At 37.3% G+C, this 25590-nt stretch overlaps 1 protein-coding gene across 5 annotated transcripts; it reads left to right on the plus strand.

The window, feature by feature from the left end:
- Positions 1 to 1969: 1969 nt before the first annotated feature.
- On the plus strand, positions 1970 to 25525 carry LOC128892941 (peroxidase-like). Of its 5 annotated transcripts, none has more exons than XM_054153614.1 (13): positions 1970 to 2126; positions 16252 to 16395; positions 16871 to 17186; positions 17443 to 17660; positions 20482 to 20658; positions 21413 to 21609; positions 21802 to 21985; positions 22104 to 22446; positions 22524 to 22680; positions 22761 to 22940; positions 23027 to 23225; positions 23315 to 23420; positions 23746 to 25525. In XM_054153614.1, the coding sequence occupies exons 2-13, from the start codon at positions 16263 to 16265 to the stop codon at positions 23831 to 23833; spliced, it is 2298 nt and encodes a 765-aa protein (XP_054009589.1). In that variant the 5' UTR covers positions 1970 to 2126; positions 16252 to 16262; the 3' UTR covers positions 23834 to 25525. The 5 variants fall into 5 exon arrangements, with proteins under 5 accessions (XP_054009589.1, XP_054009587.1, XP_054009586.1 ...); XM_054153612.1 differs by lacking the exon at positions 1970 to 2126 and adding an exon at positions 5560 to 5784; XM_054153611.1 differs by lacking the exon at positions 1970 to 2126 and adding an exon at positions 10010 to 10433.
- The last annotated feature ends 65 nt before the right edge of the window (positions 25526 to 25590 follow it).

The raw sequence follows: 25590 nt of genomic DNA on the forward strand, positions 1-25590 counted from the left end.
GTTCAAGTATTGATTTTATGAATGCAAATTTTCATAGTTCCTCTTACTGGGAGTTCGCAGAATTGTTTGTCCGTCTAGTGGCAAAACAATAAACAGGTAGCAAATTTTCGAGAAAGGAGATATTATTCAAACAGGAATTAAATTATCAATTGAATTCTCCAAGTCTAAAGTATGAAATTTTATCTCCATACACTGTCGTCAGTAATTATCCAGAAGATTACTTATAGAAACTATATTTCTTAAAATGTGTACTTATAGATTGTTTGTATTTTGATTCGTACAATTTTTACGTCGATACCGCAGGATAACAAGATGTTTGTAAACAGTAACGGTTCCAGAAAAATAAAAGCAGAAGTGCTCTCCGTCATCAGCAGATAACAGGATTAATGGGCTGTGAAGGAGCCGAGCTTTTATGGAGACAATAATCATCCTCTGGTGGAAGACGACAAACGAATCACAAACGTTCTAGTCAACGATCGTTAAATAGTCTTTGAGATATAGAAATTACCTATATATTGCCAAGAAGAAATATTTTTTATCAAAGGAGAAGGGAACAATTGTTCACATTCACGCCGACGATGCTGTTTGTGTTTTTCGCCATGGGGCGGGCGGTGGTACACGCCGTCTGATGAGAGAGTCAAGCGTGAGCCACTGGTGGTACACGCCATCCGATGAAAGAGTCAAGCGCGACCCACCGGTGGTACACGCCGGCGTGAACATGTTAAACGAACTTAAACAATGGACCAAGTACAATAAATACTAGTAAAATCCTTCCCTTTGTTGTGTATCTACCCAAGTACAATCTAAGTACAATCTCAAGTACAATCTAATACTAATAAAATCTAATACAATACTAATAAAATCCTTTTATATTTACTGCAAGTCATTTGTCTAAACAAAAAACTGAGGCTTATTGCTTTAATCAATGGTACACACGAACTCCATAACCGCAGCCAGTAAAGTCTCCATAAATGCACAAGCTCGGAACTGACCTTGTGCGTTTATGGTAGAGTTCGTATATTCTCTGACGTTTGCCGACGAGCTCCGAACGTAGAAAAGGATATTGCAAGACTCTTACCATTATATTCCTGACATTTTTCCGATTAAAATGAGACCAAACACGATATAATTCGAATGATATTTACCATGCATCGTTTTTTGTTAATGTTCTACGATATATGATACATAGTAAGTCGTTACAAGTATATATGTTGCGAATTATGCCGTGTTTGGTCTCATTTTAATCAGAAAAATGTCAGGAACATGATGCGTAAAAGGTTTACAACGAAAAAGTTAATAATAAAAAAGTTTCACCGTTGCATTAAATTGTCACACGGAGTAATCCGATTCCAGGCAATGTTTACACTGCTTGGCTATCGAACTCCTGGACACTTCAAAAAGTATATCCTTCAGTGGTGGGGCTGGTTTTTGTGCATTTATCGTAGAGAAATTTGTGCATTCATCAAGACCTTACTGCACCTCAGGACCCGTTCCGGATCATGTTACACTGCTCGCCTATCGAACTCCTGGACCCCTCAAAAGGTATACTCCCCAGTGTTGGCTCTGGTTTCTGTGCATTTATCGTGGAGAAATTTGTGCATTAATAGAGACCTTACTGGACCTCGATTTATTAATGAAATTATGAGACGAAACGAGCCACAAGATAGACGTCCACCGCCCTAAGTTTAAGTCCATCGTGGTTCGCTACCCCTCTAACAATCCCAAACAGTGGTGCGCCAAATTCAGAGTCAAAGGAACGACACAAAAGCGTCCAGCAGCAAGGAATATCAATGGCACCGCGAACGGCACGATTTCCCTAATGAGACGGACGTTTTATCCGGGGTGAAGATCGACCCGGAACGACCTCGTCCGTTCGAAGAGAGAGACGAGAAGATGATCGAGTCATCAGTGAGAGCGTTGGACAGGGCCCCGCTATCTAGAATCACTTGGTGACCGATAGAGACCGTCTTCGTATATAGTTGCAGCTAAAAAGCGCGGATCAGCCAGAAGCGCAGTCGAAGTGGCACGACTACGAAGCAGTCTAATATAAGCTGGCCAAGGTGTCTAAAATCAGTACCCAGTACAACTCATTCGCCTACCATCCTCATCTAAACGACCACGCAACCGTGAGTACCCTCCATCTTGATCCACTGCCGCTTTAATTTTATGCTGAATGAATCCTCTTTGCTCAGCAATTCCATGGCTGTTCTCAATATATCAGTCTCGAAAAATGTGAAAGAGAAATTGATAACTGCGGATCTTTATGAAAAATCCAAGTATAATATAAACTCCATTTATAATATAAACTTTCAGTATTTTTTGTTTTTGTTTTTTATATTATTGCATCACATGTGCATTTTATAGTTGAGCGAACATGAATTATTTTTTGCAATCGTTGTGAGTCATAAGGTATAATTTCGTGGACATTTAAAGTTTCTATAAATGCACAAATATTTTTGTTTTGGATAATCGGTGTCTCAGGTTTTTTAGTCGAAGAAAATGAAGTTGTGTAGGTCAGGGTTTGGCATCTTCTTCCGGTCTGGACAAATCTTCATCCGCGTGTGACAAATTGTAATAATAATCATCTGTTCTTGCAATTAATGCTTTCCTAACTCCATCATATTACACAAATTTTATACCAATTTTTTAACCAATTCTCAACTCTCTTAACATTATAAACATTTATATAGATGTATTTAAATTTATTAATATAGCGCAGTTGTGCATCATGCTTGGAATAAACTTTTGAATTATTTTTTGCAATCGTTCTGTTAGAAATTATGGTTTCTCGATCAGAGTCACTGCGGCCCATCCCTACGCTGCAATTTGGATGTGTAACAGTGTACATCACGTAATCCTAACCTGACATTGAGAATGCGACTTTGCAGTAGTAGGTGACCTAGTTTCGGTGGTTATTTTTAGAAGACGTTGTAGCAATTGTTGATAACGGAGATATTATACTGCGATTTTTATTATGAATGAAAGTTTTATCTTCGATAAATACAAATATTTCTCTTGCGCGATGCAAAGGTGTATCAAATTTTATATCAGTTTTCGTTTTACTCGAATTTATTTTAGTATGAAATGTGCAGTTTTATGTTATATAATTGTACTTTATTGTTATTAATCAAATAATATAAAAAGTCTCAATTTTACTCCATTGAAAGCAGGTTTGCTCTTTCACATTTTTCGAATCAAATATTCCCGCCGAAAATGTCGCGTTTGACATTACCGAACGAGCACAATTGTGTATCAGTTTCACACATCGATTGATAGATGGCGACTTTGTCGCGCTTACCGACCCTATCATGCAATTAGGATAATTTTCGAGAGAATAAGGTCGCATTACGTTTCATTCGATATTTGTATAATTGTAGTGAATGAAATGGAAATATATATTGACGCTATTTTCACAAAATCTTGGCTATTGTGTTGCAAAAATAAACCGTAGTAGTAATAGTAGAATTTAAACTGTCCTGGTTACTAAAAATAGTGCGTTTCAAAATAAAGCAGAACGGCTGATGAAGGTTCACACGTTGAGTTATTGCCTGAGCATAATTCTAGAGTACAGGTGTACTGCAAATATTTTTATTTCTGTAATTCTAATCTTTAGATAATTTTATACATGGACATCCAAACATAAAAAACATCTCCCACTGATAACAGAAACGTGACATCGTGCATGTATCAAATTAGAACAAATTTTTATATTTTTATGAGGCAATTTTTCAACTCCAAAATTTGTTTTAGACATTGTGATAATAATTTAATTGCAATTGATTGGCGTCACGTGATACAAATAAGAGAACATGAGAACGCGGTAATGAAACGATATTTCAAGTTTCTTACCACGCTTTTGTTGTGCAAAAGATCTTACGTCCTCGTTACACGTTGAGGCTGTAATAACAATTTCATTACAATTTCATGACTCGTGCTCCAGGGTCGTTTCTCTACCATCTGAGAGAACTGTAAACGGAAACGCATTCTTCTATTACACCTGCATACCATATGGCACGCAATATTACAGATTTATCACAACAACATTTCTCCAATATTACATATCATATAAAAAGCCACTCTTTTTTCAAGCAATTTGTGTCAAAGCTTAAACTCTTCATTTAGTCAACCAAATATTAATTTAAACAAAAAACAAATCAGGCCCTTTACTACTCATGAAATTGTCTAATGAATATTCTAATAGACACATTAACCTCGACTATTAATGAATCAAAACATGTTTGGTACTTTTCTTGTGAGAATTGAGATCCATTTTGATTTTACTGGGCCAAGGTTTGAAAAATCTTGCGTCCAATGGCAAAACTGTTCTGAGTAGACTCAAGAAACGGTAAAATGCCGGCCGGTCGAGCGAGCACGTGATAGCCGCGTGTTGGATAAGCATTCCAACAATCTTCCTGTGCCTCGTTCCCTACCACTCTGCAAGGATGAGTGGTCGCAGTGGTTTTGCCATTCCTTCCCCTCCAATCGAATTTCGCTGTTCGACGGTTTCACAAGACGCAACAGACAGAACAGAGACAGCTACAACGATAATATTTATTTTCCGTGCAGGTACTCCTCACGTTGCACGGAGCTTAGCAAAAATATGCGCGTATATTAACCAGAAGTATTTATAGCGTTTATTGTGCTGAATTGATTCAGCCTTTTTTACTGTATCATCTGTTAGAAGAATAACGTAAAGTAGACTGCGGACTTTTATGCATTTGTGAGAAATTTGAATGTGCAAGAAAGTACAAAATACACACACAGTTTGCAATAATATATAAAAGTATTGAAAGTAAAGTTCATATTATAATATTTGAAGATATATAGATTCCTATTAGATAGTTCTTACAAAAAAGAGTTTTGCAATTCTATTGCGAAATCGCAGCAGTTAGGTCAGGAAAAACTTCTCTAGCCGGTAAACAAATTTCTCAACGCTATTGCAAAATACGCTTCAACCCATTGAACTAGAACTTGAATATTTCCATTAGGTGAATTGTGTGCCATAAGTGGGAGTAGTGATAGCTTTATACTGCTTTCAATAGAGTACAAATTAAAATCAGATATTCCCATAAATTAATCAATCTTTTCTGAACTACTATATTTAAACAATTACACGTTATTTGAATAAATTTGAATACACGTAAAAAATTATTTCTATTCTAAGACTTAATGAGTGAATATGAACTTATGATAATAATTAAATAAATGTGTCCTCGAGGTAAAAATGTACATAAATAATAATCCTCGGCCCTAGAATCGATCGTCAACAGCCCCCAAAATATTATTTGTACCGTTGATAGCACGCATGGGCGCCACCACAGTTCAAAGGTCTGCGCAGGCGCGTCTTTAAGAATATTCTGGAGGAACTGGAGGGGACAGGGTTTTCACAGGGAGAGCCGAATTCGGGTGATCGATACGATAGTTCAGAAAGTACGTCCAATCCAGTCAAACCTGCGTGCTCGTTGTCCATTTTGCCAAAAACGAAGCCTCGTTCTTCGCGAGCCATTTTTTTGAATTAAAATTGTATCCTGCCGTTTCGAATCAATCGTCGGATAACGAAGCCGGGTAAAGAGTGTTCGAGAATTTTCGGTACGCGTCGGATTCGCGTTATCGATTCCGCGAGAGACGGTTCTCTGGTTCTTTGTTGATTTTCTTCAAATTTTGGCCCATTGGCGTGGGACAGCGGCCTGATCATTGGATTTCCGGGCGACAAAATGACGATGGACGTCATCACCTTCTTGTATAAGAATCTGCGAGTTGAACACTTCAAAAAGCCATACTTAGGTAAGAGACAGATGGCATTGACATGCATTGGCTTGTGTAGACTAATCGACGTCTGAAGTTGATTAGTCTGAGGGCTATTATGTTTTAAATGATATTATTCTGAATAGTATTCTAATGGTGGTTAAATTAAAAATAAAAGAAGTAAGGAGGTATCGTGAATAGATTTCTACGTAGGAGACGCAGCTGTAACTTTATGAGACTTATAATAGACTCGCCCCTACCCATAGGTGTAGGCGTTAGACCAATCTGAATTTGCAGTTGTAGCGACGTAGCTTTGCATTTTGCTGTAAACTTTAGTTATGGTATATTATATTAGCAATATGGATTGAGTATCTATAAACGAGAGTTTATATATTCAAACTTTATTGAGAGAAAATTGATTAACGAACTAAATTATGAGATATAATTTATTCAGAGAAAATTAATTAACGAACTAAATTATAACACATAATTTATTTAGAAAAATAGGGGTCGATTGCAGTTTTTTAATCTCAAATAAATATTACTTTATTATCGATAATTTTGTTTATTTAAAATGACGTCAGTAGCCAGCAGATAAGTGGTTAAAAAATAGATATATCACTTTTATTATTTTGTGAAAACGTAAACGTGCGTCACTGTTTTCACGGATTGGCCAACATCATTATAAATATAAAAATATTATCAAACGATGACTAAGCCCAAAAAATTACCACGTGAAATAAACTATATATAGATGACATTTTAATTAATTATTCACATGATAGGAGATTTTTTTTAATTGAGCGTTGGACCCTCTTGCGTTATCTCGCAGCTTGTTTCTTCTGTATAGTGCGTGATAATTTAATGAACGATTAAAGTGATAAAAAAAATTTCAATTAATTTTTGCTGATTATTATATTCAAATACTATTACACTAAATATAGTTTCTACTAATTAGACAAATTTTACACGTGTACCTCAAGATGTAAACAAAGTTGACTTACAAAGTCTTAATAAAAACAGTACATAACGTTCTCGTAAATAAAGTGAGTAAAGCTGAAGTGTTAATTTCTATGCTTACAATTATTATGTAACATTGGAATTAGAAGATTCAAGTAACAGGATTTTTCGACGTGCCTTGGAATATTTTGTTCGATAAATATATATGTATATGAAATTCTGTTACATCACTGTAAACTTCTTTTTTTTCGCACTATTAACTTTGTAAGAACCATCAAGCGTAGCTAATGTAGATTTATAATTGCTTCACGCTTCAGGCTTGTAATTATTATTTCCTGCTTTTTTTGCTTCTGCCAATACTGACACGTACGTGTACATGTTATGTTATTTTTAATACTGTAACCTGGAAGTAGTTGCTAATGGACTTTTGGTTTAATATTGACGTAAATTTTTGTCTGTTTCAAAAGAAACAATGAAGATGAATCTGATAGCAAATGTAAGCTTCGAGTTGACTTCAAAGCAGTATATTCAAGAATATAATATTTTTCAAGAATAAGATGAATTCAAAATTTTCTAAAATTCAATTCTTAGCATAGTAATATCTCTATAATCAAATTTGCGTTAAGGATACGTGATCAGGAATCGCTCCCAACCACTGTTTATGTTTCTTCAGTTCGAGAGAACACATTCTCACCCGAATGTAAGAAAGCAAAATCTAAGAAAATTTCCCACAATATTTTTATGGTGAAATATTAAAGTTTTCTCGTTTCATGTTCTTATACCTGAGTGTTGCGACGCCAGAAATGCTAGTGAAAGCAGTGGAAAAGTACTGGGATGTTCGGGAGGGTGATTCAAGCCAGGAACCGTGATTATAAGGGTTTTATGGGGCACAGCTGGAAATCAAAGGAGTTTTCACAGGTATACTTATACCGGACTCTACAGGGTGTCTACGTATAAGTTTAGACATACGCAGTGTGTATATTCTACAATAAATTTCAAATAAACAATTACTCTTAGACATTTTCTGCATTTAAACGTCATGTTCGCCCTAAAATACCACCGTACAATTTTGTTTGACAATACCATTCAAAAGCTGCGACTTCGAAGAAGTTTTTGCCGAAGAGTGCCCACCAAACAACTATGTCTTTGAAACCGAAAAACGAATACAGAAAAAGTCAAATTTCACTAGTTAAATCTACATAATAAATTTTGTTTTTGTATCAGGGAAATGGGAAATTTAACGCTCTTCTGAATGGTATACTTACTTTTAAGTTTGCATTGTAATTTGGTGTAGTTATGACCGTTTAAAGAGTGTCAAGTCGAAAACGCAGAAAAAATATTAAAAGTAAAAATTCCAGAGAATAATGCGACACAAAGAAAATGTCTAAGAGTAATTTTTTGTTGGAAATTTGTTGTAGAATATTACTAGAATATTATTCATGTTACAAAGCCAATTGTTCCAAGAAGATATTTTTCTAATCTTTCCCTACACCTCCACTTGGATTAAAATGCATCGAGGAGAGTGTCCAGAATTTTCGGCGTTCCGATCAGTCATTCCAACCGCAAACTTTTACAAAATGTCGGCGTAGTAAACAGAAAATCATGCGACGACGAATGAGCTGGCGATAACCTGAACACACTTGGTATATAACCAGGCTTGCAGCGGAGTTCGAGGGAGGGGAGGACACTCTGGGTGAGCACGTGCTCACCGAGTGATTGAACTTTTTTTTTCTCCTCGGCCGAATAAGGTGACCCTCTGCTGACAGTGGGGTTCCATGAGCGAGCGACTAATGCGCAAATCCCAGAGAATCACCGACGCCAACAGCGAAGACGAATATGCATTTCGTTGCTAAACGTAAAGGAAGAAATATGGACGAAACTCGGGCTAATAAATACGTTACCCAAGGAGACGGTTGGAGCACAGGTAGAAGACTGTATTATTACAGAAGGAGAAACAGAGACACTTGATCCATGGAACTTGTGTGTGGAAGAAGGAAAGAAGCAAATGTTTGGACGAAGAAGTCGGACGTGACTTAGGTATTATGAGGCTAACGACGGAATACGTTTGATTAGATAAAATAGATACGGAGATAATTCCTGTGAGAGAGAAACACACGACACATGAGTAAGGAGGAAAGATAAATAACAAAGTAGATGTGTGATGCGTCATTAAACATAGGTGATGAGAATGTCGAATGAGCGAGATAGGGGTACCGATAACGTACGAAGAAAAATAAATAAAACGAGATATGGTACTAAAGCTACGTAGAAAATTATAACAAAAGAAAAATAGTAATGGGACGCGTCGTAAACATTTCGTTCTGCGTTGCAATGTTGTGTAGGTTTGTAAATAAAGATGTAACAAGTGATTACGTTACAGGATTGTATTACTGGTATATATTGAGCTTTAAAAATATTTTGGGTAGATAATTGGTCGGCATTTGAAAGCTTATAATTATAATTATAAAAAGTAAACGTACACATATGCGGCCAAGGGTGTGAAGGGGTTAAAACATATATTCGGCTTTTTGTAATTAATTTTTAACACCATTAACGCTCTGTGATACCATCTTATATGTATAATTGTATACACATGTACATGATCGAATGTATGGCACACACAGAGGCAAAAAACGACAAGCTATAGTAAATACGAGCTTATCGCAATTGTACGGAAAATTACAGTGGGAAAAGGAATGAGAAAAAAATCCGTGAAAGCCGAGTGCACACAAGAGTATATGAGCAAGATATAAAAGATATAAATCCTCTTGGTCTTAAATCCTAGCCCGACTTAGCTAATATTTCTCAAGTAGAGTAATAAATGCTTGATAACCGAGGATCAGGAATACATTTTTCCACCCGTTTAACATTGGATTATATTGCCAACTGATTCCGTGATACCGACTATAAAGCTACAAATGAACTAAAGAGTCGTCCCATAGAATCATTTATTTTAAAAAATATATCATCCTATTCACTTCAGGTAAAGTGTTGAAAGTAATAATATGGTATCCAGGTGCTCACGGTCCTCCTCTTCCTGGGTTAGTACAGCCCTGGTTAGAGTGGGTAGCCAACTAATTCTATGATACCGACTATAAAGCTAAAAATAAATTAAAGAGTCGTCCCATGGAATCATTTATTTAAAAAAATATATCATCCTACTTTCTTCAGGTAAAGTGTTGAAAGCAATAATATGACGCCCAGGTGCTCACGCCCCTGTGTTCCTGGCTTGGTACAGCCCTGGTTAGAGTGGGTAGCCTCCGTGAACGAGCTACGTGCGAAAAACAGAGACGAACAGATAAAAAGAGCGAGATAACAAAGAGTTCAGTACAGGTTCAGCAGTCCGTGGCACGGTGCTTACGTTCAGTCGTCCCTGCAGCTTTGGACAACGCTCTCTTGGTTCGTCTCTGCAGGCAGTTTTTAGTCTGGCGTACAATATATTTTCTCGTTTGGCACGAATTGCACCTGCACGAGCGGTTTACCTGAGAGTACCTGTCCGCGTCGCGAGTTAACAAGAAGGAAATCACAATTTTGTCGAATTTCGTGAAAAAATACACCTTTTGCTAACAAGTACTTTGAATTATTCTGGAACAATCGACCGCGGTTTCTCTGCGAACGCAATCGTTTTGCTTTTGGGGATAAAAAAATGTTTCTTGTTGCGCCGGTTGACAACAATCGCTGGGCCTACACGATGCACGGACTGGAGAAGCCTATGGATCATGTGTCCGGTAATTTTAATGTTATACAAGCTTTTAATTGCAGCTAACCATATTTGAGTAGGTTTAGTTAAGAAAAATATATGAAACAAAAATATATATGTATTGATGAGTTCAAGAGAAGTATACGTATGTTGCTATGGGACTTAAACAGTTTTATTAGCACAATAGAGGCACAGTAGAGGCTGCAAATATTTTTGGACGTCGTTGTTACATTTACTTAGACTTGTTGTTGGCGGCAGGAAATGAAAAAATGTTTACGTTTTCCAAACGAAATTCTATTAACGAATTTTTATTTTTTCTTTCGTTCTTGTAGATACAAAATAATAATTCCATTTGACTTAAGGGAGTGTGTATAGTGCAATAATAGAAATTGTAACAATTCTACGTGTCGACGTTTAAACGTTTACTTAAGTACGTTGATTTAGGTTATGATCGCCATATGTACACCCGGTAGGATGAATTTTCGCCTTTCTAGGAGAAAGTCACCACTTTTGTCACTAACCAAAAGTGTGTTCAAAAATGGTGTCCAAGTTGGAACTAGAATTGGTGATTTCTCCTTAGAACATCAAGAATTAATACTGTTGGCAATGTTTAGGGTTACAAACATATGGTCGACACAGCCTAAATCCAATTTGTGAAATGTTTAGACCTTTATTATTAATTTCCACGCTTTTTAATTCATTAGATTCATTAACAGATTTACTGCTAGGTTAAAAATAATAATGGCAGATCTTCCTTAATTCTGTTTAATAACTTCTTCGATATATTAGAGTAATATCTGTTATGGCTGTTATGGCACCGTGGGTCATTACTCGATATGGGTCATAGTTTGCTGATACAAAGTTTCGCGAAACTTTTTTTCTTACTTTCAAGTGCGAATAAAATCGTGTAAATTGGGAAACTTATTTTTTTCAATTTCATTTTTTATCTTGTTTCTGGGCCAAAGTCGCACATGGTCTCTAACAAGGAAAGTAAATACGATACAATGAGAGTGAGCAAGATAGACAACGAATATCGCCTGGCATTACGTGCTATAAATTAGTAATTAAAGTAGATAATTAGTTACATAAATCATTTTGAAGTTTCACGGTAAATTGGATTAGAAATTATACCATCTTTTCGTTTATTTTAAAAGCATTGAACACTTCATAGGAAATATACTGGTTTGCCATAGAAGATTATTAGTAATATTGATTACTCGTGTTATCAGTTATTTAGGTCAGGGTAAAAGTTCTTTAACGGGCAAGCTCTTTGTCAGCATTATATACGTCATTCAACTGGCAAAAGCATTTCAACGTAAATTATTTATTAAGATAGCTGGTAGAAAATGATTCTTCATTTTATTACTCCAGTAAGATGAAGTTGAGGAAATTACACGAAAAAATGAATTTCCTTCAACTGAAAAATATCTCGAACGCTTCATATCGTGCGCAGTCGTGATTTCATCCTCAGCACCTGTGTTATTATTTTGGTACACACGATTTGCATTTTTAAACTACGTCGAGAATCTGTTATTCTCACTTTTTTATGGCACACTGTGGTCGACTCGAAATGCTTAGTTAATAGTAGTGATAATTATTTGTTTATAGAGTGATAACCTCTGTGGATTAGAATATATTTACGAGTGGATGTAAAGGTGCTTGAAAATTTAATTTTATTGCGATTGTTTTTGACATTTGATAGAAGATAGGTAATAGGATTTATTATCGAGAATTATGATATGATTACTTAACAAATTAGAGTGGAGTAAACTTACAAAGGAACCTAAATTTTATGGTATACTACATGGGGACCTAATCACAGTGCCATTTTCCATTTTACTCCAAAATCGGTTTTAAGAACATCCTTTTGTGGAAACACTTTTTTGTAAGGATTCTGCTACGCACGTAGATTATACAATCTATAGACCCTATCTTGAGACGAATGTAACCCGATGCGCGCGCCAAGCACATACGTCGAAAAACGTTTGACGATCGCGAACCGTTGGCGACGCCATTCAAGTGTCGGACGCCGAATAAAGTACATGTGCCTTTAATTTACGCAATTTAGTTTTACTTTTCTTTACGTTCGCTCCTGATTCCTTTACGCTTACATTATTCTGACAATTTATATTTTTCACAGATCTATAAAACGTTTACACCTTTCAACATATTCATCTTTTTTTCTCTCAATTTTTATTCGAATATCTCTGGTCGATTCGTCCGTGAACTTTCACCGCTCCGTTGAGAGTAAAAGCCACCTATTATTGATTATGCTTCGAAGATGGTTTATATCGTGACACGCGCAGAGAGAAAAAATTGTATAAAAAGAAGACTTGTTTACAGGAATCGGTAACCTTTAAGGCGGTCAGGGTTTATTTTCGAAGAGTTCTGAATACGTGCATGAACGATTATAATATTATGCAACGCGATCCGCGTGAGCAAATGGCGCCATGCATAATTTAAGAGTAGTTTGTAACTCTTCATTGGCACTAGCTTCTTGCTGTACCATTTTATAATAAATAAGCTAACCCTTTGCGCTTGAGTTGCGCCTCTAGGGTGACATATGTAATTTAAAAGTGATTTTGTGAACGCACAATTTCAAATTCACTTACATCAGAATACAACTAATTATTAATTAAAATAATAATACATTGAGTCATGAACGTTCGTGGATGGTTTTCTTCGAAGTACAGTTTTTAATTTCACAGAAATTTATTATAAAAAAAATATACATGTCGAATTGAGTAACCTCCTCCTTTTCGAAGTCGGTTAAAAAATGGACTGGATTTGATTCTATAGAAAAATGCCTCGAGCGCAAAGGGTTAATATGTTGCAATCACCTTAAACAGTTAAAATTTGAAACATGCGTCCAAGACAAGTCCAAGTAACACGAGACACCGCTTTTGATTACCTTTAATGACGAATTGCCAAGTGTCACATGTTTCATCTCAAGGGAATTACGCAATTAAAGACTTACGTGCCTAGAATACAGACTTGTACTGCTTTAAACATTTCAAGCAGCTAAAAAGAAGTCGATATACCCGATCGAATTAAGGCTGGAACTAATTGAATACTTTATGGGTATTTGCATGCTATAAATGCAGGATGCAGGTTACAATGAGTAATAGCAGTAACGCGAGGTAAAGTGACGTAACGCTTTGTGAAACTTCAGACACAATGCTTCATCGTAACAGTGGCAATCGTGTTGCTATACTTTGCGAGATCGAAAATATAACATGCTATAAATAACTCCGGAGAATGTTCGGAAAGATCGGGGATAAGCTACGGGAAGAACGAAAGAATATGCCGCGTCTGTATGTTTTCCATAATCGTATTTGGTTCGTGAACGTCTCATAATCCTCATCTGCAATTCAAAGGGAATCTCAGTTTTCATCTACCGCAGACGATGATTTCAGTTCTATTTATGTTTCTTTACTTAAACTATACAGGGTGTCCCAAAGATGTTGGAAGTCCTCGAAGAGAACCAAGAGGTTCAGGAGGTGATTTGAAACAACTTTTTCCTTACCGAAAATGTTGTCCGAGGCTTCGTTTTGGAATTATTAACAAAAAACCACCGACCAATCACAGCGCGTAGTCTACGCCACTGCGGGCGCTCCACCGTCATACTCGCGCTCTCATTGGTCGGGGTTTTCTGTTGATATCTCCGTAACGAAGCCTCGGAGAACATTTTCGCCAAAGAAAAAGTTGTTTCAAATCACTCCCTGAATTCTTTCAAGGACCTCCAACATTTTTGGGGCACTTTGTATAGGAAGTGTGGTCAAAATTCGAATGCTTTAAAGCATTCCTTCATCAGAATGGATTCTTTGAGTTAGGAGAAGTCAAAATACCCTGTGCCATATTCCAATTTGGAGCTTCGTTACAAAGATACAGCGAGTCGTCGATAAGTGTCGCGTGATTATCCCTACCACGTCCGCGCGTCATATATCAGAAACGTATCCACTGCAGCGTTCTATTTTCCATTCAACAAGAGTACAATACTAATATAAAATCCTTTCATATCTACTGCAAGTCATTTGCCTAAACAAAAAACTAAGTAAAGTCTCCATAAATGCACAAGCTCGGGACTGACCATGTGCGTTTATGGTAGAGTTCGTATATTCTCTGACGTTTGCCGACGAGCTCCGAACGTAGAGAAGAAAAGCGAATAAAGAAGAGGACGGAGCGAAAACACCAGGGTATGAAACTTTTTTATTATTTACTTTTTTGTTGCAAGACTTTTACCATTATATTCCTGACATTTTTCCGATTAAAATGAAACCAAACACGATATAATTCGAATGATATTTACCATGCATGTTTTTTTGTTAGCGTTCTACGATATATGATATATAATAAGTTGGTACAAGTAAATATGTTGCGAATTACGTCGTGTTTGGTCTCATTTTAATCGGGAAAATGTTAGGAACATGATGGTAAAAGTTTTACAACGAAAAAGTTAATAATGGAAAAGTTTTACCATTGCATTAAATTGTCTCATCGAGTAATCCGATCCCAGGCCATGTTTACACTATTCGGCTAAGTTGTTTTAAATTACCGAACCACCCTTTTCAAAGACCTCCAACATTTTTGAGACACCCTGTATAGAAATTGTGGTCAAAATTCGAATGCTTTAAAGCCTTCCTTTATCAGAATGGATTCTTTGAGTTAGGAGAAGTCAAAATGTTCTGTGCCATTTTGCAATTTGGAGCTTCGTTCCAAAGATACAGCGTGTTGTCGATAAGGGTCGCGCGATTATCCCCACCACGTTCGCGCGTCACATATGAGAAACGTATCCACAGCAGCGATCTATTTGCCACTCAATAAGACGAAGTATTCTAATTCGTGAAGCAGAGAACGATCGAAGCTCGTGAATTTTAAATTGTATTTGCATAGTGCACATCCCAGCGATTTAATGACATTGACTGCAGGAAAACAGTGCGTTTCGATGCGTCACGAGCGCGACTCGTCGGTGTTAGGTTAATGCGAACATAAACAAGTCGTAAATTAGTGAACATAAGCGTGCAAATTTTGATTAAGACGCAGATTGTAAGCAAGGGGAGGGATTTAATGAGGAGATACTGTAAACAAGAATTCAACGACGAAGTTCTGGATATCAAATAATGCGCCGAAGAAAAATAAACGTCAGTCATCAATCGCGCTTCAAACGGCCATGTTTGTTGAAACCGTAGACGCGCTGATAAAAGTATCTTTATTTATGTTCAATCTGAGCTCTGCGAGAACGCTTCGTCTGTGATATTAATAGAAAATAAAAACTTCTGTTTTTCTACGTTATATCGTCGCCATTAGAAATTGATTGTGTTAGTGGTGATCACGTAAGCCTTTGATGATGATATTATTTGTATTTAGAAGTTGTTGAATGTTGTTGCTTTAAGAAATTGTAAGATATTAAAAAATGACTAAGAAAATTGTTGGGCAATTTTAAAAATATAATTTGATAGGTTGAATGAATTCAGAAAGTTTCTGAAATTTTCCAAACTGGATTCTCTGGAGTTCTAAGGTTATAGTAATTTAGTATGTGTATTTTTAGTTGACATGGAGTATAAATTTTGTTCATTAATACTAGGCCAACTAACATATACACATTTTAAAAATATTGAACAAAAATTAATTTCTATTTATGTTCCTGTCTAACAATGATTAGATATGGCATTGCTGATAGCAGCGTTGTTAAATTTAAGATTGCTGAGGAAAAGAACTGATTCTTTACTTCTTCCCTTAGAGAATGCGGAAAAATCACAATTACTTCCTGAAATTGTTTAAATACAGATATCTTATAATCCTACATTAAATTACTATATTAAATTACCATATTTGATTCTGTGCAGCTGGCAGCCTGATGGCGGGTTCCGTGGCTACTTTGGCGGTCCTATGGATCTCCCTGCAGACGATGGGGTTCCTCGGGAATTCCCACACGATCGTCGCTTACAAGTTACCGGTGTCCTTGCAGAACTACCTCGCCAGTTACACTGGTAAGTGGGTCACTGCTATTTCTGCCTTTTTTATCCGAGGGAAACACGTCACTCTCGATGGTGAATTTGATTCACAAGAAACATTCTCATACCTTACTAATCCGTATACTAAAAAAGACCATCGCAACACAAGTGTCGCATAGTAAATGCGCAGGAAATATATTTTCTGCGCATCTACCTCGCGCATGGTCGGTACTTGTGTTACAATAGCTCCACCGATGGTGAATTTGATTCACGAGAAACATTCCCATACCTTGCTAATCCGTATACTGAACAAGACCATCGCAACACAAGTGTCGCATAGTAAATGCGCAGGAAATATATTTTCTGCACATCTACCTCGCGCATGATCGGTACTTATGTTAAAATACTCGCTCCACTGATGGTATTAGTATCCGTGAACAACTCTTTCGTTGTCTAGCATCAGCGCGAGCCTTTCGAATCCCCCGAAACCTTTTTACTGACATTTTTAAAGGTATCCTTTCAGGTTTGCCGATGACTAACTACCCTTACGAGGTCGTCGTAGACACGGGTCGTTTCCATAATCGGCGTTTGCTCCACATTGACGAGGCAGTCTTGAACAACTCGATCAGTTTCGCGCAAAGCCTGGTCGATCGTATGAGCACCCTCGAAAGGAATATCGCGAACGCTGGCGTTGAAGTGAAGGCTCACACGCCGGCTGGAAAACAATTCCTCGATTCTTATCCTTCCGAGGATGCTTTTGAAAGAGGCCTCGACGCCATTGTGGCGATGAAGGCTTCATCTTATCTCCTCCACCAGAGCTGTCGCAGGTAATACACCCCTTCGATTCGAAGGTAGGGATCAGTTCTAGTTGTCTGCTTTATTGGCTTGATTGCGCAGAGACTAGAAACTAGAGACTAGAGACTTAGAAAAGGTTCATACAAAGAGTATATGCCCTTGTACTGAACGGCAGCCTGAAAGTATCAAACACTTAACCTGCGTATCAAACACTTGGCCAATGAAATGTGAAATTAGAGAAGTAAATTTTGTTCGATCGGTTAATTCCATTATTATTATCTTTTACAGGTTTGGTCTGGATAAGGACGAATGCGCTCGTTACATATCAACGTTATCGCTTCAGGGTACACCGTTGGGCTCAGCCTGTTTGACGTTTCAGACCGCAGCCTGCAATGCCAGGGCCAAGTACCGCACCATCGACGGCAGTTGCAATAACATTGAAAATCCAAGCTGGGGTAGTGCGATGACCGCGTACAACAGAATTCTCTTCCCCCAATATTTCGACGGTAAGAATCTTCCCTATCACGTGACGAAAAAGACATTTCACTCTGTTCCCCGTTTCCGTGATCTCCCGCGATCCGTATCATCGGTCTCGTTGATCATTAATTACCCGTCTCGCAATCGGTTTACCTGCGATCATTGGTTCCCACGGGTCGAGCATTTTCAGTCCAAAGAGAGAAATTCGAGTTGTACTAGCTTAACGTCAACCGTGCTATCGTTATTTGTGTGGAATAATAATCGTACAATTATTTGCAGCCTCTGAACGTTTTGGCGCTTCCCTGTCACCTTCCTTTGTATTCTTCCTGGACCACTCTGTCGCCTAGATCCATCTTTCTCGTTTTTGGTGGCTCCACTTTCTTCGATGATACTCTCTGGATTTGTTGTAGTTCATTTCTCATTGTTACTGTGTAGTGTATGAGCACAAAGTACGTTACTGGATGTACGTTACTGGAGTGTAGGTGATATTGTGACTTTGCGAGTAACTATGAAACGTGTACAAGGTAGAAGCGTGTATTTCTTAGCGTTCAAGAATTCTAAAGAATTACTTTGAAAGGTTAAAGTAATATTTGAATGACTGTATATGTATATTGAACAGATATCTGTCGTCTGACGTCGGAATCATTCTTTCCAAAGATTACAACTGAGCTCTGGAAGACCAAGCATAAAGAGCATATTCGAACATTGTACTTTGAACAAAGAAGACATTTTCTTAAGAAGTAGTTTGAAAGATTAAAATGGTAGGGGAATGAACAATGGGTCTTTTCTAAATTGTATGCTTTGCGCAAACTATTTGTCTTCAAATATTGTTCTATTTTCTTTTCTTATACGAAGTCTATATCCTTCTCAAAACTTTCATGACGTCAACATTTCAGTGAACGACAGAAGGATTACCAATTTAATTCTAGGATACCTTGTACATGTCAATTTTCACCGAGTCTGAAATAAGAAATTAGCTACTTTCAATTGATCATACAATTACTATTGGGTTAGGTCTGGATCAGGTCTCCTACTCCTAGTAGTAATTATACTTCTTCAGAAAGTTCATGCCTATATTTAAGAAAAATTCAAAGGCATATTTGAATTTTGATGTATATTTATTGAATTATTTATGTACCATGTTGGTCCACAACCTTTCCACCTTTTAAGGAATGTACACATGTTATTTGTTTTCAGCCATACCAATATATTCAGATATATTCCTGTACCGTCTACTAAAAATCGGCATGGACTTTCCAGACAGCCCAATACGTCTTGTCTCGAGACAGGTTCTCATCTATCAAGGATGTGTAACAATTATTCTACAAGAATCAATTTTCTCCTCCTGTATCAATATAGTTCTTCGTCAGACTTCACCCATTGGGCGTCTCAGATAGATCTCTAAAGGTTCAACCTGGCAAAACGACAATTGCTTTCTATGGTAGTTCTATAGTAGTATTTCTATAATAGTTATCAATTCGGTACTTCGAAATTGTTGCGACCCTGTGTTGCCAACCTCGACCTACTAATCCACCTAATCCGCACACATCGACACCTCGCAAGCGTATGCTCTCACATATATACGTTCACAAACATGTGAAGCAAACACATCACACACGTTACACAGGCCTAAAGCAAAGCTAGGAAAAGATATACATAGAAATACGTAAAAACGAACCATACTCTCCGATCCTTGGGCGCTAATGGATGATAAAAAAGAAAAACGTTCGTCGATTGGCTTAACAAATTATATTCTGTGCTTTGCATTACAGTTGTTGTGCGATAAGGCACATAGAGCATAAAATGCCTGAGTGTAGCAGTGAATAATACTGCCTACAATAGGGTGCCCCGGTCGGGAGATTCTATCCAGCAGTAGAATGTGTATGTAAACTAATTCGGATATACCTAATAATGTATCATATTTATTATTGTAACACTAGTTCAAATATTTTCTGTTAATTGCGGTATACGGGTCTCGTTAAAAGACTCTAAGCTAGAAAAATGGAAACTGGGAGACGTCCGCGACCCTAGTGTCCTTGGAAGAAGTATCTCTTTCAAAATCATTTCGAGTTTTCATTAATATTACAGAATGATAATCTACCGAAGCGTTGGTCGCTGTAAAGTACACTCCCAGTTTGATTTTCTCGCTTGGACACCTTCATCAGCTACTTAGATAAGTCACTTGATTCCTTCTGCGAGCGTTCTCGACGTGATCGTTTAAGCAATCGTCATTGTTGCACGTTTGATGACTAATCAGTTGAATAAGAAATAGAATTCCGTTCTCAACGCGTTTCGTCGATAACGCATCAGAACGTCATGTCGAAGTAGAACCAAGTATTCTGTACTTGTGCTCTGCAGCGCGAGAGCCACTGTTTGCCAGTCGAACCAGGGACCAATCTGCTAGGTGAAGTCGGTTACTGATTAGGCGCGGTTAGGCTCGCGTATTAACGGTTGAAGACGCGCAAATTGTTGCTCGCTCTCGCGCTGTACGGACATCTTTACACACGAACATACAGCGGATCTCGTGGAAATCGGAGTAATCGAGTCAACATATGTCGGGATAATTTCCATTAGAGTTTCTCTCGCTCAATAAATCATCAAAAACGTAAAAGTAGCGTTCGCTATTGAAAGCGACAATTCCAAATCATCCTCTCATAACCGACATAAACGTTATTCGAATAGGAGTAAGCAAGTAAAATCGCTGGCACGTGTTTGTATCGTGCAGAGCGGATGATCGGTTGATTGTGATATTTCCAAGGATATTTTTTGAAACGTAGCACAGATTTACTCCGATTCGACGACCTAGGATTGTGTCAAGTATGATTGTCTAATGCTTATTTTGGCGACCAGGGATTCAAGAGCCGAGGCACATGGGACAAGCGAAACAACCGCTACCGGGTGTCAGGACTGTGAGCGTGACTCTGTCGACTCCGAAAAATCAGTGGGATACCAAAAGAACGCTGACGGTTGTGCAATGGGGACAGTTCATTTCTAATGATCTTTCTTTCACACCAGTACGCAAAATGGGTAAGTGTTAGTATTTGTTAGAATATGATGTATTTAGATATTAAATTCTATATATATTGGTTTGTCCGGAAAATTCATGCCTATTTTTAAGAAAAATTCAAAGGCATATTTCTTATCCGAAGTGTATGTCCTTCTCAAAACTTTCATGACGTCAACATTTCATTGCGAGTGAACGACAGAAGGATTACCAATTTAATTCTAGGCTACCTTGTACATGTCAATTTTCACCAAGTCTGAAATAAAAAATTAGCTACTTTTAATTGATCACACAATTACAATTACTATTGGGTTGTTTGGAAAGTTTATTTCTATTTTTAAAAAAAATTCAAAGGCATATTTGAATTTTGATGTATATTTATTGAATTATATATGTACCATTTTGTTTTACAACCTTTCCATCTTTTGAGGAATGTATACGTGTTATTTGTTTTCAGCCATTTCAATATATTCAGACCTGTACCCCACTAAAAATCAGCATGGACTTTCCAGACAGCCCAATACTTTATTCATTGTACATCTTATACACGACCTCATACATCCTTTTTAAGCGCAGTGTTGCCAACGGCGTCATGTAGAACAAAAAAAAAACTTAAAATATAAACTAGAAAAAAGCGTTATCAACAGTGAGAAAATATTTTTAACAGAATAATTATGAAATCTTCTTATCTCTCATGTGTATCCATTTCCATTGTTCATATTAATAGTTGCAACGCAACGAGGTAATAATAGTAACCAATTTGTCTTATGTTTTTAGTGTCATCAGGAAAGCCAATTTCGTGCTGTCGACCAGACGGATACACATTGTCTCCTCGACACGTCCATCCTTACTGTTACCCAATTACAGTATCCGATCAGGATCCTGTTTATGGCGAGCATTATGTTCGATGCATGAACTACGTGCGATCTTTGCCTGTTCTCAGATCTGACTGCACGTTTGGACCATTAGAACAGGTAACAAACTTTTTTCTATTAGATTTGGTGATCTAGTATCTTGGTGATACTAATGAAGATGATCTTAAAGACAAAACAATACTTTATTGAAGATGTTCATTGGTCATCAACATCGGTGGACTCTATAATAAAGCATTTGGTTACGATTTTCAGCAATAATGAAAGGAATTAACCACAATTTTCGATTGATAGATGAATCAGGCGAGTCACTTTCTGGATGGCTCAATGATCTATGGTTCTACCTTGACGAAATCTCGTGAACTGCGCATATTCGAAGGAGGACGATTACGAGTTCACACTGACAATGGTCATGAATTTTTGCCTGTTGGAGGCTTGGAAATCTCGTTTGAGTGTGCAGATAACTGTTACAATTCTGGTAATTACCTATACTAGCATGTTCTGATTCTGTACTTCTGGCTTTTGGTTTTATTCTCTATTATCCATCTAAGGTTCTTCTCTTAACGTTAATCGTTTGGTCTAAATGTTTATTGCAGGTGATCCTCGCGTAAACACACATCCGCAGTTAGCTGTGTTGCACACTGTCTGGCATCGCGAGCATAACCGAATCGCTGACCAGCTTGGCGAACTGAATCCCACCTGGTCAGATGAGAAACTGTACCAAGAAGCTAGGCGAATAGTAATTGCTGAAATTCAGCATATCAGTTACAAGGAGTGGTTGCCCTTACTGTTAGGCAAGAGGTTCACTCGGGCTGTTGGGCTCACCGTTGGAGATACTTACAGTCGTAATTATAATTCCGAGGATGATCCAGCAGTCAGTAACGAGGTCGCAACGGCTGCTCTGCGTTTTTTGACTTCTATGATGCAAGAAAAGCTACAGTGAGTTATAAGAATGCGAAATGTATTGCTCTATTTTTTAACTTTCTTTTTGTAACGCACATGTCTTTGTTTTTCAGCTTGACAGACAACACGCGCCAAGTCAATACCACGCTTTCTTTAGTAGAGAATTTCTTCAAACCTAGTATAATCGAGTCGGATGAAGTGTTTGATGGATTACTTCGTGGCATGGCTACCCAGACCTGTCAGAAGATGGACATCCACATAATCGCAGATGTAAGTATGCGTTACTGTTTTTACAGTAACAGATAAGAGTGATTTTTGAGCTATATTAATAATTATTCATGTTGTTTTAGGTAACCAGCAGATTGTTCGCAAGTAAAGACGACAACAACAACCTTGGTTTAGATGCTATCAGTTTGGACATTCAACGCGGCCGTGACCATGGTTTACCAGGTTACAATCACTACCGTAAATTCTGCGGACTTCCGGCTGCGAAGAATTTTGACGACTTCTTAGATTACATTCCACAGGAGGTAAATATCTCTTAAATGAAATACTTGATGAAGTAATGTTCTTATCTAGGATCAGAGCTATAAAATGTTACGTATTTTGTTAACAGATGATCAAGAAATTGCGTACGCTTTACGCCCATCCTAATGATGTAGACCTCATTATTGGCGGAATGGCTGAAAGACCAGCGGATGACGGGCTATTGGGACCAACTTTCCGTTGTTTGATTTTTGAACAATTTGCGCGAACCCGTCGCACCGACAGATACTTCTACGATTCTGTATTTCAGCCTTATCCTTTCACACCAAGTAAGAACTAATCCAATCTTAAATAGGCATTACTTGAGATTACCTTCGACATTAAGGGTACATATATTTAAATAAACATTTTGTTACAGAGCAAATGGAAGAGATACAGAACGTGACATTAGCAAGAATATTCTGCGACAACGGAAACGGCATTACACACATGCAGCCCAATGTTTTCCTCAGGCCACAGCCAGGGTAAGTTTGGAATGCTTCTTTCGCTTCGATCACATAGTCACAGTTGTGAACTATTAAGTGGACTGGAAAAAACGTCGTTTTTAAATACCTATTTATCACTCAACTCGTTGATTTTTATCGATCTGGCATTGAAAATTTGTACAATAGATGACAAAAGGCTGTTGATAACGATGGCGATTGCATAACTGATTAAAAATAGAAATTTATTAAAAATCTGGTTGAATTTAATGTAAAAGAAACGACATTACTTTCCAGTTTATTTAATATATCGGTGTCCGAATATGTTTGAGACAGTAAATAGAATAATTCTCATGTCTTTCAACAGAAACGAGATGACATCCTGCACGGACTTCGAAGCCATCCCCAGCGTGGACTTATTCGCATGGGCGGAAAGGGCGAAGGCGTATCGTTGAACTTTCCCTTTTAATTGGCTGGTCACATTGCCGCATCGATTTGCCCGAGTCGCAGGATGGGCATGATAGAAGACACAGTGTGAGGATAAAACCTCATAATCAGATAACACTGGCGATTGACTCGAATCGAATCGAGTCCTTAGGTTCGCTGTGAGAAAGAAAAGAAGTTCTCGCTGATGCTGCGTCTACCTGCGTGGTGGACGACAAATGGGCACGATGAAGGGGAATTCAAAGTAAAACAGTAATGCATTAGACGCGGAATGAGAACGATAAGGTGCATCTACAAACGTGACTAGTCGATTAAGCGAGCATGCGATGGGGCTAAGCGTGCGACACATGCGTGTTAATTAAAAAAAAAAAAGACAAACAAATGTAGGGAAAAGAGCCCCAGAGAGACTCTTGTATCCGGGGGAAAGTTTAAGAGTGGTATAGAAACATCGTGAGAGGGAAACTCGTTTATCTTCGCGCAACAATGAACATGTGAGAAAAGCTAGAATTCGTCGATACGCTTTTAATTGTACACTTCGTGTATGTATTTTAGATGAGCATTCATAAAATCATGCTGCTGAAAGACCATCATTTATCTAGTTTTTTGCTTTGTTGTTTGTTTAGTTCCTTGTTCCAGACAGCATAGACACACATTTTTAGCATCTCTTTATAATTGAGGTTATGTTCATACATTGCAGCTACATGATACTCTGAATGGTCTATAGATAGAACATATATGATGAGTTTTTGTGTTTTGTAGCGTTAAGTTTATTTTTTGTGTGAATTAATTGAGATTATTACTAAAACAACAAAACTTGTAGTTCCTAGAACATTATCTTATAAATGCGGAAAAACACGACATACAGATGGTTAAATGGAATAAGCTCACAAGCAAAATTTACCGTAGAATGTGTCCTGATTTTATTAAGTGTTTCACTCCACTTTCTTCTAAGCAATTCGAAGCAATGTTCGAAGATGTGAAAGAAACGATAAACGAGACAGTAAGAATGAGTACAAAAGATTAAATTAAAACAGTAGAGAATCTTAATGAGCAATAACTCCTGGAGAAATAATCGATATTGTAACATCTCGGAGTGATGCGTTGAATGAATATTACTCGATTAACTTCTAGAATGATTAACTTTGAATACGACATAATGGATTGCGTGAGGAGATGTAACTGCATTATAAGTATGCAGATTGAAAACTGTGTGGTTGTTTTTATAATTTTAAGAAAGCGTTACGAACAATGATGATCATATTTTTGTAATTGTGATATTGAAACCTTTGTTATAAACACTGTGAACGCCAGTAATATCATCCTGAGTAGTACACCGAATTTGTTGAATATCGATTGTTAAAGAAGGATTACATAGATCTTAATGTTCTCCATCTTCCATTCGAAAGCAGACATTGAACTTGCCTGATAGAAAAAGAATTATTTCTGTCTGTTGGTTTAGTCTCGAAGAATGATTTCAACAAAATTTTTACTCAATGTTGAAATTATTTCGCACGATTACTGCTAAAATATAAAGTATGACTGATTAGTTTTTAAGGACAGAGTAACATTGTTGAATGTTTTCTACATGATTAGACTTATTATACTTATGGCGTTCAATACGATCCATATTTTGCCAAATCTGATTGAAAATGGGCTGAATTGTATTGCACACTTAGGAAATAAAAAAGAAAGTAAACAGAAAATTTATGTCTATAGTTAATTAATAACCTATTCATAATTTTAGTATATTAGGTTGTACGTTAGAAAC

This window comes from Hylaeus anthracinus, unplaced genomic scaffold (genome assembly GCF_026225885.1).
Source record: "Hylaeus anthracinus isolate JK02 unplaced genomic scaffold, UHH_iyHylAnth1.0_haploid 2, whole genome shotgun sequence".
Classification (NCBI taxonomy): domain Eukaryota; kingdom Metazoa; phylum Arthropoda; class Insecta; order Hymenoptera; family Colletidae; genus Hylaeus; species Hylaeus anthracinus.

Bases quoted from the DNA above. Each gene is read 5' to 3' on its own strand.
- LOC128892941 (XM_054153611.1), top strand. From the start codon at position 10,352: ATGTTTCTTGTTGCGCCGGTTGACAACAATCGCTGGGCCTACACGATG. The intron at 20,659-21,412 runs GTAAGTGTTAGT...TTATGTTTTTAG, and splicing joins CACACCAGTACGCAAAATGG to TGTCATCAGGAAAGCCAATT. The intron at 23,421-23,745 runs GTAAGTTTGGAA...GTCTTTCAACAG, and splicing joins TTCCTCAGGCCACAGCCAGG to AAACGAGATGACATCCTGCA.